The 18,303-nt window shown below is 40.6% G+C and overlaps 1 protein-coding gene across 1 annotated transcript; it reads left to right on the top strand.

The window, feature by feature from the left end:
• Window positions 1–11,471: 11,471 nt before the first annotated feature.
• PNRC1 (proline rich nuclear receptor coactivator 1) lies at window positions 11,472–16,171 on the top strand. Its single transcript, XM_069065123.1, has 2 exons — window positions 11,472–12,243; window positions 15,079–16,171. Exons 1-2 carry the CDS (start codon window positions 11,698–11,700, stop codon window positions 15,520–15,522), a joined length of 990 nt encoding a protein of 329 aa, XP_068921224.1. The 5' UTR covers window positions 11,472–11,697; the 3' UTR covers window positions 15,523–16,171.
• The last annotated feature ends 2,132 nt before the right edge of the window (window positions 16,172–18,303 follow it).

Below are 18,303 nucleotides of genomic sequence, written 5' to 3' on the forward strand. Positions count from 1 at the left end.
CCCCGTGAAACACGCCGCACTCCAAGCTAAATCCAATCAGAGCTGCAGCAGTGATCAAGTCATCCTGTTCTTCCCCAGTGATTTGCTTATTGAATAAAGGTACATTTTTTTGTTCACATTTACCTGTTTATTAAAATTGCTGTCAATGTTCATTAAAATAAGCCCTCCCCTGAAAATAAGCCCTCTGGTGTTTTTCTGTCCAAAAAAATAATAAGACAGTGTCTTATTATCAGGGAAACATGGGTATGAGTAATGTCTTTTGACTCGAACATAAATTGGATTTAAGTGAGACAGAGTTGTACAAAGTCTTTGGCATTACTCTCTCTTCCAGAGTTATCATAGGCAAATAGCAAGAAAAAAGTCAAGGTGACTAGAAATGGCTCAGGATACAGTAGATGATCTTGGTGTCTTAATGTCTAACCAAGCTCTAAGTACCCCACAGAGCCTGCTTCAGCCACCTTCATGGTCTTTTGGAACAAACTATTCATATCTACCTATTTAGCAGGGGAAGTCTTCACATGCTTGGAGTAGACAGTCCCCCTAACTCACCAACAGCCTTGAGGCCTGTCAGTTACCCTCAACCTGGTTTAGTCTATCTGCCAAAAATCATGCCACTGTGCATGCTATAGCTTCCTGGAGCCAAAGGTGAGAGCTGGGTGACATATAGATAGTAAAGGTGGGAAGCAGCCCTGAAAAAGGGCTCAGCAGCCCTCAAACCAGAAGTATTAGTCTTTCCTCAACATCCCATATGCCCCTTTGTAATTCCAGATGATTTTAACGCCAGAGTAGTTACAGACTATCCAGAGAGGGCAAGGAGTCCTTGGGAGGAAGTGAGTTGGAAACAGCAACAGCAATAGTTGTTACTGAAGACTTGTGTATCTCATGAACTTCTCATCAACAACATTGTCTTCCATTTACCTAAATGCAATAAAACTTTGTGGATGCACCCTCACAGCAAACATTGGCATGTACTAGATTGTCATTGTAATGAGAAGAAACAGACAGGCTGTAGGAGTGATGAAAATGATGAAGGACTGATCATAGACATCCTCTACAAGCTAAATATTTAGGGGGCAGCTAGGTGGTGCAGTGAGTAGAGCACCAGCCCTGGAGTCAGGAGGATCTGGGTTTGGATCTGGTCTCAGACACGTGACACAAAAAACTAGCCGTGTGACCTTGGGCAAGTCACTTAACCCCAACTGCCCTCCCCCCTCAAAAAAAATCACAAGCTAAATATTTTTTCAACAAAAGCAAAATGACTACCAGAAGACTTAATGTCAACAGATTAGAGCACTTCTCCATGAGTGAACAGTTTTTTGCTAACTTGGGAGGAAAACTGAGCCAACACACAGTTGGTAATAGTGGAACAGAAAAGGAGTGGGCAGCTTTCAGAGATTTCGTGTACAGCACTGCATTTATTCATATGGACCAGAATACTCACAAATATCAGGATTGTTTGATGAAAATTATGGGGGAAATTCAGAATTTACTAAATGAAAAACGAGAATTCCACAGGCTAGTTCATCCATTTTTAAGAAGAAAGTATTTAACTCCATCAAAAGTAAAGTGCAGAAGAAGCTTACGAGATGTAGAATTCTTGGCTCAGTAAGAAGGCAGATGAAATTCAGTTTTATACAGATAGTAATAATCCAAAGCATTTTTATGATGCCCTGAAGGCTATTTATGAGCTAAAGACATATGGTGCATCTCAACTGCTCAATGCTGATGGAGCCACATTGCTTAGTGATAAGGACATTATCCCAGACAGATGGGCTGAATACTTCCATAGTGTTTTGAATAGACTATCATCAACCAATGCTGATGCTATTGATGATGCTAAAGTCAATCTCTCTCTAGCCAAACTTCCAAATGAAGAAGATGTTTTGAATGCCATTAGGCTCCTCTCATATGGCAAAGTGCCTGGTGCTATTTGTATTCCAGCAAAGATTTACAAGGCAAGGAATCCACTGCCCATACAAAAGCTGACTGAAATCTGAGTTATTTGGTAAGAGGAGGTTATCCCCCAGGATTCAAGGATGCCTCCATTGTCCATCTCTATAAAGGAAAAAGAAGTAGGTTGTCCTGTGACTATCACAGGGGAATCTCTCTCTTTGCCATTGCCAGCAAGATTCTTGCCAAAGTCCTCTTTAATAGGCTGATCCTTCACCTGGAAAATGGTCATCTATCCAAGAGCCTGTGTGACTTCAGAAATAGCTGAGGAATGGTTGATATGATGCTTATTGTCTGACAACTCCAAGAGAAATGTCAGGAGCAGAACAGAAGTCTATATGCAAAGTTCACTTATCTGACACCAAAGACTTTTTTCTTTTTTTTTTTTGGAGGGCAATTGGGGTTAAGTGACTTGCCCAAGGTCACATGGCTAGTTTTTGTGTTAAGTGTCTGAGGCCGGATTTGAACTCAGGTCTTCCTGGCTCCAGGGCTGGTGCCCTGGATTCGGTTGCCTGGAGAAGTTGATCAGTGTTGCATACCAGTGGAGAAATTTTAAATTCTATGGATAAGTTCACTTACCTTGGCAATATACTTTCCAGAGATGTACATATAGATGATATTGTTGATATATGAATTGCCCAAGCTTGTTCAGTGTTTGGGAGGCTCCAGAGGAAAGTGTGGGAGAGAAGAGGTCTTAGACTACCTACCACACATAGCCATTGTGTTGACCTCATTGTTGCACGCCTGTGAAACCTGGACCGTAACATGTCAGGAAACTGAATTGCTTCCATTTGAATTGTCTTAGGGAAATTCTGAAAGACCACCTGGCAAGGTAAGTTACTGAACACTGAGGTCCTTTCTTAAGTTGAACTGCCAACTCTACTGCAGAGAACACAACTCCAATGTACTGGCTGCGTTGTTCAAATGACAAAGGTATATTCACCTAAAAGACTATTTTATGGAAAACTTACATAAAGCAAGCACTCACACAGAGGTTAGAAGAGGAGATACAAGGACACCCTCAAGGCCTCTCTGAAGAACTTTGAAATCCATTGTGAGACACAGGAGACAATGGCACAGAACTACCCAGCATGGCCTGCCTGCATCAAAGAAGGCACTGTGCTCTATGAGCAAAACAAAATTGCAGTAGCTCAAAAGAAATGTGAGATGCACAAATGTAGAGACATCTCCATTCCAAATGTCAGTGCAGACTATTTGAGCCCAACCTGTGGCAGAGCATTTCAAGCTTGCATTGGTCTAATCAGTCACAGTCAGACTCGCCCATGATTAAACAAAGGTTTATAGTTGGGAAACAAATTGTTATTGTCTACACCTGAATAATAAAAAGATTACATACCAACCTGCCTCAGGCAAACCATACATGCATCTTAATATATTAATTAAGGGTCTATAGCATTAAAAAAAAAAACTACTAGCCACCAACATTGGTAAAACAGTAGGACAAAGTGCCTACTACACCACTCCCTTGTGTTATAGTGGATATCATGCTCACTAGACTTGCTTTCAGGACTTGGGATCATATCCTGCTTTAGTTATGTGAACCTGGGTCTCAGTTTCCCCATATTTAAAACGTGGATAAAAATAACATTTATCTCTCAGAGTTGTGGCAAAAATCAAGAGATCATGGATGTAAAGCACTTCACAAATCTTAAAACTATAAACATGAGCTATCATCACCATCCTTAATCATTGCCCCACTCCTCAAATCTTCAACCTTCTTTCTACTAGTTGTTTCCCTACTGCCTTCAAACATGTCTAAGTCTCCTCCATTTTTAAAACAACCTTCACTAGACACTACCATCTCCTCAAACTATCAGTCTATATCTCTCCTACTTTTCTCAGCAAAACTTTAAAAAGCTGTCTAACTCATCGTCCCCATTTCTACCCCTCTCACTCTTTAACTCTTTGCAATTTGGCTTTTAACCTAATAATACAACTGAAACCAGCTTCTCCAAAAGACAACATCCTTCCCGATCTACCTGCTGCATTTGATACTATTGACTACCCTTCTATTCCTCAATACTTTCTCCTCTCTGGATTTTTGTGATACTACTCTTTTCCAGTTCCCTTCTTGACAGTTGGTTCCTAGTCAGTCTTCTCTGTTGGCTCATCATCTATGTGCCTCCTTACTGTGGACAGCTTTCTGTACTATGCCCCCTTCTTTTCTCCATTTATTCTCTTTCTCTTGGTAAGTTCATTAGCTCTCATGGATTTCATTATCACCTCTATGTTGATCATGCACAGATCTATATATCTAGCCCAGTCTCTTGAACTTCACTCCCAAATCACCAATTGTCCATTGGACATTTCAAACTGAATGAACCACAGACATCTCAAACTCAATGGGTTCAAAAATGAACTCATTATTTTTTTTAACTCAAACCCTCATTTATTCCAACCTTCCCTATTTCTCTTGAAAGTATCATCATTCAAAAAAAAAGTATCATCATTCTTCTAATTTCCCAGATTGATTAGCATTATTTTTTATTTCTCACTCCACAAATCCAGTCAGTTGCTAAATCTTGTCATTTCTATCTCTATAACATCTCTCTCATTGGATACCAGCTCTCCTGTCACATAGCTATGATCTTAGTTCAGGTTCTCATCAATTTTCACCTGGATTATAACAGCCTCCTAAGTGGTCTGCCTCAAGTCTCTCTCTACTCCATCCAAAACACTGATGCCAAAATAATTTTCCTTAAGCAATGACTTGATCTTGCCATTTCCCTACATAAGCAATTACTATTACCTCTAAGACAAAAAAAAAGTCTTTAGCTTTTAAAGATTTTCATGATCTGGCCTCCACCTGTCTCTCTAACCTCATTGGACATTTCTCTCCCTCACTTATTCTATAATTCAGTCAGACTAGTCTGTTCTCCATAACTTTGCACTGGACAGTCCAACATAGCTGAAATTCACTCCCTTCTCAATTCTGCCTCATAGAGCTGCTGTCTTCCTTTAAGACATAGCTCAAGCACTAAACTCTGCATGAAGCCTTTCCTGATCTTCTCCAACTACTAGTTCCCTCTCTTTCAAACTACCTTGTATTTAACTATTTTTTAAGATTGCATTTGCTCACCTTATGTTTATACTGTATATACTTATATATGTACTTTTGTCTCCCTAATTAGAATATAAGCCTCTTGTGAGTAGGGCTTATTTCATTCCTTGTACTTTTATCCCCAGTGTTTTGCATAATGCCTACCACCTAATAAGCACTAAATAAATGCTTGTTGGTTATGAAGCCCAAATATAATGATTTTACTAGATAGGGTAGAGGAGGAAGAGAGAAAAATTAGAATCAAAGCTAACACTTGTTAAAGGATGAAAACAGTGCCTTGGTCAAGCAGATGTTTTTCTAGGAAATTTTTCACATGGCAGGAGTTTAATAAAGATGTTGACTTGCCTTGAATTAAAGATTTTACCAACATTAGATGAACAGGATATGGCTGGAAAACATTTTCAGTTAACAGAACATAAAGCTGAAAGGAGACCTTAGAGATGGAATCTGAGAGAGATTTGAAATGATTTGCCCAAGGTCACATATCTGCTTAATGGAAGAACCAGAATAAGAACTTAACTCTCTAGATGCCCCATCTACAGTATCACACTATCTCTGAATTAGTGTCTTAATACTTTCAAATAATAGTAAATATATGTGCTTTTAGCACTAATAGGAATAAAAAGTGATGGAATGTGTTGAGCAGGGGATCTAAGGGAGATAAAGAGGGAGCATAAAACTCCCCCTTGTCTGACCACCATGCTTGTGTAGTTGATTGTGTAGTCTTGTGTTCCCAAGTCTCCCCTTCACAGTGAGATTTTCTCTCTAGTCACCATCCCCAGCTCCATTCCCTAATGGGGAAGGCTTTCCTCAAATCTTTGAGAGAGGAATAAAAAGACCAAACTCTAGGTAATCTCCCACAGTGACTACCCTAAAACCTGGGTTTCTTTTAGTTTAGGTTTACTGGGTCTTTCTCTGCTTTGGAGAAGTCTTAAGGTATGAACCAACAGAATCTCTATTCAGTCTACCCCTAAGCCCCTATACTGGGAATGTTTCCAAAAGTAGAAAATTTCCCTCTTTCCCCAGAGTACACTGAAACTTCTTAGTGGCATTTAATCCCCAAGGGCACACACACAAATTAGTATAGTAATAACCACCATGGAGTCCTACAGAAACTATTTTCTTTTAACTTTTTAATTTGATTTTTTACTCTGTATTTAACAAACACCTCCCCAAAAAAAAGAGCATTTCCATGGACAAAGAAGAACATAAAGAGGATTTGCATATGAAACCATATATCTCTTTTCCATACAGCTTGGTTTGTTTTTTTTTAAGTATACAACAAACTCAACACATTACTTTCAAAACTAGCCTGCTTGGTGGTGTTTTCTTCTGAACTTTATTTGCTCCTCTGTATACTTTTAAAAGTTTTTCAAAGACTCGCTTATTTTTTTCTTTTCTTCTACTTAGTGTATTAACATCACTATACCCCTTACTTCCCCAACTTTCCCCCCCCCAAGTAAAGATAAAACCTGATACACTCAAGATGTAGAAGAAATAAATTTTTGGACATGGTATGGATTTGTTTTTACCCAACTAAGTTTATTTCTTATGAGTTCCTTTTTTCTCTTTTACACACACACACACACACACACACACACACACACACACACACACACTCACACACACACTCACACACACACACACACACACCCCTAGGTATCCTCCTTCATTTTTCTACCTTGATTACCATAATCTTTACCCTTCATACTCCCCATTTCCTAGGACAAACCTTCCCTCCTATTAGGTCAAAAAACAGCAAGGAAACTCAAGACCAGGTGTCACCATGGTTGTCTTTGAGATACACCGAAATGGCATATCCCACTGTTTGGGAAGCAGTAGGATCTATAATCTCAAGAGGAATTAACATTTTCAATTTGTGTGAGATTTATAATAGACAAATACTGTCAATATTTCTCTTGTTAAAGGAGTTTGGAAGCAAGTTGGACCATAACAATAATAATAAATGTAATGTTTTTTTCAGCCAAATGTAGTGGCCTTTTTAAAGTTCTTGACCTTTCTGCAGCAGTTGACACTATTGACCACCTTCTCTCATTTCCCTCTTAGTTTTCATAGCATTGTTTTCTGTTTTGTCCTGTATTTATGGCTGCTCCTCATCAATTTAACTGTGGTTGTAACTTTCCTTTAACTCTGTCTTGAGTCCTCTTCTCTTCCCTTCTCTTTTCTCTTTTCTTCTCTTCTTTTCTCTCCTCTGCTCTCCTCTCCTTCCCTCTCCTCTCCTCCCCTCCCCTTCCTTCCTCTCCTCTCCTCTCCTCTTCTTTTCTCTTCTCTCTATACACTCTTTTCTGATGATCCTATCAGTTCCTGCTAATTCAATTATTGTTGCTATGCAAATGACTCCCAGATCTATATATCCAGCTTCAGTACCATATTACTCACTTCTTACCTGACATTTGCAACCAGTTGTATCACAGGCATCTCAAATTCAACATGCCCAAACTATCTCCTTACCCAAAACCCACCTTTCTTCCCAATCTCCTGTTTCTCTAAGGTTACCCAATCACCCTGGTTCAAATCCTTAGAGTCATCCTTGACACTTCCGTCTTCCACACTCCCCATATTACCTATTTTAATTTCACAGCATCTGTTAGATTCATCTCCTTTACACTCCAATGGCTGCTAAGATCACTCAGCCTGTCCTAGTAGTTACTCCTAATTTTTCTCCCTATTTTGTCTCTTTCTTCTCCATATGGATTCAACATCCATAAAGTTGTTGATATTCCTAAAGAACAGTTTGATCTTGTCACTTTCTTGCTCCAAAAGGTTCATCTCCCTAATGTCCCTCTGACAATTAAAGCCCTTCACATTTGACTCCAGCCAGACTTATGATACATTACTCCTCTTTGCAATTCTATCCAGACTTACTTGATGTTCTTCTTGTGTCTCTATGTACTTTGCATATATTTTTTATTTATACATATATTCATTCTCAGTGGGGGATTCATAAGTATGTTTCTCCTGATGGAAAGTAAGCTTCTTGGAAGCAAATAAATTTTTCTCTTTGTGTTCCTGGTGGCTAGCACCATCTAGTAAGATGCTTAATAGATGCTTGATTTCCATATGTGGGGGAACTGACTATCCTGTTTTGCTTCATTTGAATATTCTAAATCTCATTTTCCACAAGCATAAAATAAGAATCATTCAACTTTCTTCACAGAGTGGTTGTGAAGAGTAAATGAGATATCAGTGAATGTGTTTTGTAAACTTTAAAATAAGTGTTAGATAGGTATGCTTTTGAGATTTTAAATTGAGACCTATGAATTTTTCAATGTACGGAACTCCTTAAGAAAATTCCTTTCAGGGGTGGCCAGGCACAGTGAGTAGGAGCACCAGCCCCAGAGTCGGGATAACCTGGGATCGAATCCAGGCTCAGATACTTAGCACCACACCCAGAAATAACTGGCCATGTAACCTTGAGGAAGTTATTTAACCCCAATTGCTTTTAAAAAAAGAAAAGAAAAATTCCTTTCAGAGCAGGGCTTCTTAACTTTTTGGGGGGTGGGGGGGAGGTGAAAAGGGGAATCATAGGGCAGTCTGATGAACTCTATAGACCCCCATTCATCCCATTCGGAATAATATTTTAACTTCATGAAATAAAAATAAGAGGATTAAAAAAGAAACCAAATATATTAAAATAAAGATATAGGGGAAGATTGGGATTGCATATAGTACAGTGCTTGTAGATTTACTTTGGAGCATTTACAGGGATGAGTCATATTTGGCTTATGATTAGTGATCAATCTCAAAAATCAAACTTGGCCAAAAAATGAACCATTACTGGCTCACTTTGAGCTTTCCTAATCAGGTGGTTGTGTCTTCTCTCTTTCAGTTTAAAATCTAAACTGTTCCTTTGGTCTTCCTTTGTAAGTTTTTTCCAGCATGAATAGTACCAGGGGATGCTGGTTTGGTCACAATGTAAATGTTTGTCTAATTGAAAGTTGACATCATACATATTCCCTGACTAGGTTGACTGTAAGTTCCTTTATGCAACAGACATATAAACAAAATCCATTATATATTTGCTTTTGATAATTTTACAATAGATATATTAAAATGTGGTTCTATACCCTGCTGTGCTTGGTTGGGGTCTTTTGCTCTTTTTCATCAATTGACAAACAAAAGAGGTGGTCAGACCATGACCACAAAACTAGGATAGGGTCCTTTGGAGAAAGATACTCCACTTTCTATTCTTAGTAGGGTTGAAAAGCCAACAGGGCTGGTGTGAGAGTGGAATTCCAGAATTAGTGACATTCCTTCTCCATCCCCCCCCCCCCACTATCAGTAGCAGGACAATAAGATGCCTAAATAGGACACAAGACAGTCACTTCCTTTTTGGGGGGTGGAGGGGGAAGGCAGGGCAATTGGGGTTAAGTGACTTGCCCAAGGTCACACAACTAGTTTTGTGTTAAATGTCTGAGGCTAGGTCCCTTCCAACTCTAAATCTATGATCCTAAGGACATTGCTTTGTAGCCTTCATTCATAAGGAGATGTTAAAATGGTCACAACTAGAAGTACTTATTTAAGCAATAACTAGAATTATCCAGAAGATGGAGGGGAAACTTTTCAATTAAAAAAAAAAATTACACAGGCTGAGGAGGCCTGGAGGGAGTAAAATCCGTAACTATAAGATGAAGTAGCAGATCCAAAAAGGTGTTTACAAGGGTATACTAAATCCTTATATGATCTTAGAGTGTGGGAGTGAAGAACACAGGGTTCTATTGTCATTGAGAAAGTCAACAGTTTTAATCTGATGGAAAGATCATATATAGCAGTATAGATTTAGAGCTGGAAAGGATTTCATAAGTCAACTAGTCCAGTTTCTTCATTTTTACAAATGAGGAAACAGAGTCCAGTAGATATTAAGTAACTTGCCCAAGGTCACACAAGTATTAATGTCATAGCTACCACCTCAACCTATTAATCAGCCAAGCAATCAACAAGCATTTCTCTAGCCTTACCATGTGTATCAAACCTTGTGCTTAGCTCTTGGTACACAAAGAAAAGAAAGACAGTCCTTTCTTATAGGAATTGACATTCTAATAGAGATGTATAAGATAATTTGTTGAATCTGTAACACAAAGTTAACAGAGAATAAAACACTTTAGCTGGGATTCTGAAAGCTTGGGAGAGCATTCCAGGCATGGGGAACAGCCAATGCAAAGGCACAGAGATGGGAAGAGTGTCCTCTTTACGAGCTAAAAGTAGGCCTGCATGGCTGGATGGTAGAGTGCTTGGAGGGGATTATTACAATATAAGACTGGAAAGGTTGGGGAGGGGGCAATTTGTGAAGACCTTTAAATGCCAAACAAAGGACTTTATGTTTGCTCCTGGAAGTAATAGAGTCACTGGAGTTTGTTGAATAGCAGGGGACAGACCTACGCTTTCGGAAAATCACTGCGGCAGCTGTGTGGAGGATGGACTGGAGTGGGAAGAGAAAGGAAATTGGAAGACTATTCTCAATAGTGTATTCGAGGTACGTAGAGGTCCTGTAGACTACAAAACCAGTGCTCTGAATCTCGGCCTTTTTCAAAGGAAGGGAGTTGAAATGTTCGTCCTTTCATTCAATTGGTCCCTTGAAGGCAGGACTGGTGCTTTGCATTTCTTTTGTATTCCCCACACAGAGCTGGGTTCTATAAAATGTCCCTGAACTTAAAGGCTGCACGGGGGTGTGAAAGCCTTTCTTTGGAACTTACTTTGTCTAAAAATGCACTTGATTTCAGCTAAGTTTCAGATCAACACTTCAGCTGTGAAAGGCAAAGATAATCCCAATTCCCTTTTGCTGGACGCTGGTAGAAAACCTTTTTAATTAAGATGCTAACGCGTCATTTTCCCTAATTTTCCCTCGGCTTGCCAATGTCGTGTTGAGTTCTTCTGACTCTAGGCAAAACTTCCTATCGCTACATTATCTCTTAATCGGATATCATACAGGCTTCTTGCAAGAGAACATCTTACAAAGCACTTTGAGCTCTCTGCAGGAAAACTGTTAGAACAAAGTCCTATTATCTGCTAGGTTATATCCTGCCCTAGGATTGCTACTTCGCCAAGGTCAGTGGAGGAGCCAGAACTATTGTCAGAGTAGCGATACCACTTTCCTTTCCCAGGCTCCAAACCAAAACAAGCTTAGGTCTCCACATATAGGGTAAATCAGCTGCGCTAAACCAGGGGGACAAGGAAGGTTGGAAGCTGACGTGGAACTTCATTGTTCCGGGGAGCAGGGGGAGCCTAGCAGAAGCGCCTGCGCACTAAGTGCTCTTTGTGCTAGGGCTGCAGCAGGGCGGCTGTTGTTTGTGTCTCTTCCTGGAAGGGCGGGGGAGTGGCGGGAGGCAGGAGGAGGCGGGGCGTGGGGGGCGTGGCCCCGGCCACCGAATTCTGTTTGGCGGTCTCGCTCCGAGAAGGTCGGGCGCAGGGCGGGGCTTCTGATAACAACACTCCGGGCTGAAGTCCGGGCTATTTGTTGCTGCGCCGCCGCCGCCACCCGGGAGGCTGTCCCTTTCCCAGCTATGCTCCGCGCTCTTCCCGCACTCTCGTAGCCAGCGCTAGAGCAGCAGTTGGCTCCCGCTGTCCTGGGACCACTCTCTTCTGTCTTTCCCTTCTACTTCTTCCTTTTTCTTCCGTCCCCTAACCGTCCCCCACCTGCCAGCTCTATGACGGTCGCCTCAGTCCCTCAGCGGGAGCCGCTTATCCTGGGCTGTCGCCTGGCTCCGCTGGGCTTCGCCCCCCGGGCTTACTTCGGACACTTCCCCATGATGACCGCAGTCCCACCGCCTCCTTTCCCCCGGCTCCCGGACCCGCGGGCGCTGCCCCCCAACCTCCTTCTCCACTTTCTGGGTGACAGCCGCTGCCGGACCCCACAGCCGCCCACTCCGGCGCCCCCGCCCCCGCCGCCGGCGCCCCCGGGAACCTGCAACCCCCGGGCAGCCCCCAAGAAGCGAAGAAAGAAGAAGGTCCGGCCCAGCCCGGCGGGACAGCTCCCGAGCCGCTATCACCAGTACCAGCAGCACCGGCCGAGTCTTGAGGGTGGGGGCAGCCCGAGTAGAGCCCAGGGGACCCCGGCTCCTGCGCCCACCACTGCCGCGCCCTCCGGCCCTGCTCCAGGAGCCCGGGCCGAGGAGCCGAGCTCCGCTGCCACCCCAGGGAGCCCGCTGCCCGGAGCCGCTGCGGCCAGCCCCCCGCAGCCGACCAGAAAGGAAGTAAGTGGGGCGGTGTCGGGCCATCGGGATGGGGGATACTGAGAGCCCCCAGGAATGCAGGCAGCCAGGCGAATTCTTTTCCCCCTCCCCCGACCTTGTGTGGTTAGGGGCCCGAGCTGGGGGTGGTGATGGAGGGAGCGGGGGGAGGGGGGGTGCGTCTGTCTGTTTACTCGGGAGGGAAGTTTCCGTGACGCCTGCTTTGGTTCTAGCTCGGAGGGGGGAGGGGAGAGTAAGGAAGGAGGGAGCAGGAGAGGCGCCTGCGTCTCTGATTGGGTCTTGAGAGCTGGCCAATGAGTGGAGCCGCTGCGCCCCAGCAACAGCCCCGATTTAGAAGGCTGGCGGCTGGCGTAGTTCCAGGGGCTTTCGGTGTTCCGGGCACGCGTAGGGAGGTGGAAGAAAGGGGGCCTGGGTGCCTGGGGAAGGCGGAGGGAGAGGGAATTACATCAGCGCGAGGCAGCCTCGGGGAGGTGCGCGCGCTCTACGTGCTGGGCGCTCGGTGGCTCATGAAGGAGGGGCGGGGGGGGGTCCCCCACTCCGTTTCGGCTTTGGCGGAGGCGCGCGTACTGGTCGGAGCGGCGCGCACACGTCGGTTTCCTTCTACCCCTTCCTCTGGATTTGGGGGGTTTTGCCTGTTTCCTTTCTCTAGTGTTTTTTTTTCCCCTCAGTTCCTTTGCTTCTGCCAGGCTGGGAGCACCCACCCCATTAGAAGCTATAGACTGTTTTACTAGTGAGTGTGTATTCCGTTTCGAAACTGTTAACCTACTGTGTTACTTAATTGGCATCAACCACAGAATTTGAAAGGCGTCCTTTTAAGTGTAGCGAGCTGCTGGCAATAGTTTGCTAATTGTTTCGGCCGTCTCCCTCAGGCCATAAACTGATACTCTTCCCTAGGGATTCTATCCCTTTGGATTAAGCAACTTTTTTTGGTAAGAATTGCTTTGAAAGGCAATTTGTAGAATAATCCCTTAGCCAGAATTTTTTGTTGTTTTTTAAAGATGGTAATACGGAGGGAATGGTGGGAAGAGCGGCTAACGGATTTTTGTTCCTTAAACCTTGTTTTGTCAGGGAACGGGATAAAATTTGCCTGAGATCAGTAATTCATTTCGTCCATGACTTTTAACGTCCCTTCCAGGCCGCCTAAACCAAACCTCTCATTTGGTCCATGACTTGTCCAAGGTCACATAGATGGTTAGTGATAAGCCGAATTTGAACGAAGGTCTCTCTGCTTGGGAAGCCAAGGCACCACAGATTTCCCACAATATGGGATGCTATTCGTTCATTTAAAGTAGTTATTATCCTTGTGCCAAATCGTTGTGTGTTCAAACAATAGCTTCTAACATGAATTGAGGTAGGCGACAGAATTTAAAACTCAAGAGTTTTTACGTGGAGAAAAACTGATTTGATTTGAATTCGAAGTTTTAAACTTGAAACAGATGAACTCAAGTCAAACAAAGCACTGTCAAAGTTGATGATTTCTAATACGTAAAAAGACAAGGTGTGCTCTTCTTTTCCTTAAATCTTGTAAACCTCTTGGGGGGAGCAGCCTTGATTCCTACATCTGTAATCCCTGGCACAATAGCACCTCTAGTTTTAAGTATTTAGTAATCCTGAACAGTATCTCCAAAGAACGACAGTAAACTACTTTGAGCCCTAATTAAGAATTCTTTGTCGAAGAAAGCTTTTCTAGATTTTTAAATAGAATGAAGTACGTTGTAGAAAGAAGTGAACTGGCGGAAAGATTGGTAATAGTAAAAAAAAAATACTATGACATAGGAAAACATTTTAGCCATTATTTTAGAATTTAATTTATAGGGGGTTTTCGGTAGTCTTGTTTGATAAGATTTTGTGTGCCTTTGAAAGGGATAACTAATCTCTATAAATTAGTTTTTCTTCTATGATTGTCTACACTAGAAATTACCTTTTTGCCTTTTATAAAACATCACATTATTGTGTAGTGCAATTATTTGAGTTATCTTCTATCAACTTGAATAGTTACAAGATTGCTTCTTTTTCTCTCACACATTCAGGGGGCCAAATAAAGTTAAACAGAATGAATAGTGAATTTGGAGTGAAACCTAAGTTGAGTTCTGTTATCTTGGCTAGGCACTTGGACCTCTCTGGGCCTCATTTTCCTTTACTAGGAGGTATTTAGCAAAACTCACAATTTGCTCTTCTTAATACTCTGAATGGTCAAGGAATGCTAGTGTCTATTATTTGAACTTCTCTTTTAAAAATACTATGAAAGGAACTTCATCTTGTTCATTCTCCCTTTTTACAAATGAGGAAACTGAGACCCATAGAGATATGAAGTGATTTGGCCTGACATCATTAAAGTTAGTGGCAAAGGCTGGGATTTGGAATTGAGGCCTTCCAACTCTCAATATACAGTTCATGCAAATGTCTGAATACTTTTGTTTCACTCTTCTCTCCTTGCTCTCTTTAAAAGAAAAGTTCTAATAGGGGTTCTTAACCTTCTAGTGTGTTGTGGACCCCCACTGGAAGTCTGGTGAAGCCTAGGGGACCGCTTTTCACAATAAAATAAATACATGGGATTACAAAGGAAATTAAACATATGAAAATACAGTAGCCAAAATAGTTTTAAAACAAAGTTATTGGACCCTAGGTTAAAAACTCCTGCTGTAAGTATTAATACTAACCACTGCCAAACTAGGTATAATGACAATAGATGCTATACAGAATTGAGCTGATACTTATTAAGTGAGAGCTTTTAAACAAGGTAATCCAAAGAGTAACAGGAGGTATATATTTAAATGAAACAAGGATATCTATCTTAAGACTGGAATAAGATTCATTTTATGTTCTTTGTCTTTGTAGGTTTTTAAATCAAAGATGGGAAAGTCTGAGAAGATTATCATTCCCCCTGGCCAACTTGTTCACAGTATACATTTGTGTGAACAACCAAAGATTAACAGACAGAAAAGCAAATGTAACATACCACTAACCAAGATCAGCTCTGCAAAAAGAAATGAAAATAACTTTTGGCAGGATTCTGTAGCATCGGAAATCATTCAGAAGCAGGAGAAAAAGCCTTTTAAAAATACTGAGAACATCAGAAACATGAATCTGAAGAAATCAGCTTTTCAAACTGAAGTGAGCCAAAAGGAAAATTATGCTGGGGCAAAGTTTAGTGATCCACCATCTCCTAGCGTCCTTCCAAAACCTCCAAGTCATTGGATGGGGAGCACTTTTGAAAATTCCAGCCAAAATAGGGAGCTGATGGCAGTACATTTGAAAACTCTCTTAAAAGTTCAAGCTTAGTCTCCAGATTCAAACTATGTACAAAAAAAAACCATAGTTTTTCAAGGTTTCTGGATACTTAAAAAAATGAGTACAGAAATTGATGTTTGCCTTGTGACCAGAAGTGCAAAAGACAGTTTTAAAAATGTCATTCAAACAAACTTGTATTTTATATTTTGTAAATACTGTATACCATGTAATATGTGTATATTGTTCATATCCTGAGAGGTACATTATAGTTTTGTTATGAAAGTATTTTGCACTGCCTTAAATGGTAGGTGTTTTGTATATATAAAACGGAAAAGTTTAATGTGTGCTAAGGCACATGGATGACTGATGCATTTGCACAAGATATTCTGAGAACTTTTCAAAGAGAAACAGTTATCTCATTTCAAGGTGAAGATCTAAATGTGAACAATTTACTAAATGCACTACTGAAATTTTAACTCTGTGGCACAATCATTGTAAACATGGAGTTTGTGTTGCTCTAAAATAGATGTCTGCTTTCTGATTGCAAATATTGGTAAAACTATTGTTTCCACTTTTGCCATGGTTAACTTTGTGTTTGGTCAAGATCCAGTCATTTTAAAGCATTTCTAACTGCTTTAATGCCAGAAAAATTGGTTGTATTCAAATTTTAAAATAATAATTTGGCCTCCCCTTTAAACAAGTCTTGTGTCTTTGTGTTTGAATGCTTTCTGTCATTGAATGTGTGTGGCTGGTGAGGGTAAGGGTGGCACATAGTGGGGTTGGATTATTTTCAAACTATTTAATTTTAGCTAGGTCTTTGTATTTTAGTTAGTTATAGCTTGAACATGCAAATTACATGACCTTTTTCTCTCTATTCCCTAAAGCTGGGGGTAGAGCGCAACCGATTTAGGAAACTGGATACTTCTCAGGAAGTACCTCTGTTCAGAATCTCATATCAGTTCAAAGAAGCTGTAGCTTTCAGAGCAGTATGGCTTACCCCCTGTAATTTATAATCACAGCTAACATGGTAAAGATACAATAGACTTAAGGTAGTATCCTATGCACATATTGATATAATCAATTTATTTTTGGTCTTTAGCATTGGTTTTTAAAAGTTCCACACTTAGAGTGGTGAAGATATACTACATTTACACTTAATCTTGTGTGGACTTGAGTTGAAAGTGATCTTCTTGAATTCACAAATACATTGCAAGTATTTATACTTGAGTTGTAGAAATGTATTTCTAAGAGGGTGTGATTCTTAGAAAATACTGCTATTTTAAAAATATGTTGATGAATTCTAAAGAGGCATTCATTATAAATGTTTTTTTTTTAATTTTGGGGGATGGGGGGAAGGATAGCAGTAGACATAGCTGGATCTAGAAGAAAAGGCTCAATTTTTACCAAAGGCAGTTTGGTCTGATCATACTCTAGAATACTATAGCGTTTTGTGTAGGTTCTTATTAGACATTCACAAGGACTGACCCTTTGAAAATAGTAATACAGGAATCCTAAACAAATTGTGACAATGAAAATTATATCCTATGCCACAGCTTTCTCCTGATCCTGAAATAGTAGCAGTATACTAATGTAGAACAGTGTTTATTCTTCTAAAATAATAGTTAAGGGCCCATTATTTTTTAGTAGAACCTTCTGATATATTTGCAGAATAATTTTTTTTAAACCTAATGTCAGAGTGAATTCAAAATTCAGGTACAATGCCTTGAAATTCATTATTTCTATTCTTCCTATAACCACATAAATTAGGTTTTGTTTCACTTTACCAAGACTATATATTTGCATGTGTCTGCCAGTCTTAGACTAGTGATAAGAAGTAAATGGTGGGAACTGATAAAAGGCCTGAAAGGTGACCTCGGTCACTAAAGTAAACTTAAAATCTTACCTAGAAGACAAAAGTATATCAACATCTATGAACTTTTAAAAAGTAGGGCAGGTTTTTTTTTTTAATACTTATGGTGACTTATTGCAGTCTGTCAGCCTGCTTTTTAAACAATGTGCTTTATACATAGCTTCCATTATATTATTTGGTTTATTTGGGTTTTTTTTTTTAGTAAATTAGAGCTGCTTATTGAGTTCACATTTGCCTTAGTTTAAATAATCTGTACTAATTCTGTTACCTTTTCCTACATAGACAAATTAAAGAAATAGCAAAGAAGATAAAATTTCCTTTCCTACTTCTTCCACCCTCCATTCAAGTACCCAATTGTAAAGCTTGGTTACTATGAAACTGTAAATCCTTTATTAGCAATAAGATAGAATCAAGTAATATAGCTTTATTTTGGCTTAATATATCTCTTAGACCCTGTGAAGAGGCACTGAAGTCTAATAACCATACCCTGAAACCTGTACTTTGGTCTTGGTGCTATATTTTCCCTTAGAGCATAAAAATTGTCCAATAACACTTTAGTCTGAATTAGGATTTCATTCTATCCACCTACCCCAAATCTGGTTCATGTAAAAATGTATTCCATAAGTGGCATTGTTTTTTTAGCATATTATATATATGTTTATCTTGTATAACAATCATTTTGCTGCAATGGCCCATATTAAGCCAGTATGGTACTCCCAGTATTTTCTTAGATGAGTAGATGAAAGCCAGCTCAAAGGACTTTAGGACTTGGAGTTGGAAAAGACCTCAGAGATTATATAGATCAGCCTTGTGATTTCATATATGAGGAAACACTGAAAAAGGCAAATGCCTTGCTCAAGGTCACACAGTTAAGCAGCACAGCAGGAATTTGAAATCAGGGTTCCTGACTCCCAAACCATTGCTCTTTCTAGAACACTAAACTCTATACACCTCACAATATG

Source organism: Petaurus breviceps, unplaced genomic scaffold (genome assembly GCF_028583685.1).
Source record: "Petaurus breviceps papuanus isolate PSGF00001 unplaced genomic scaffold, PetGlider_PUasm1.0 90667, whole genome shotgun sequence".
Lineage (NCBI taxonomy): Eukaryota > Metazoa > Chordata > Mammalia > Diprotodontia > Petauridae > Petaurus > Petaurus breviceps.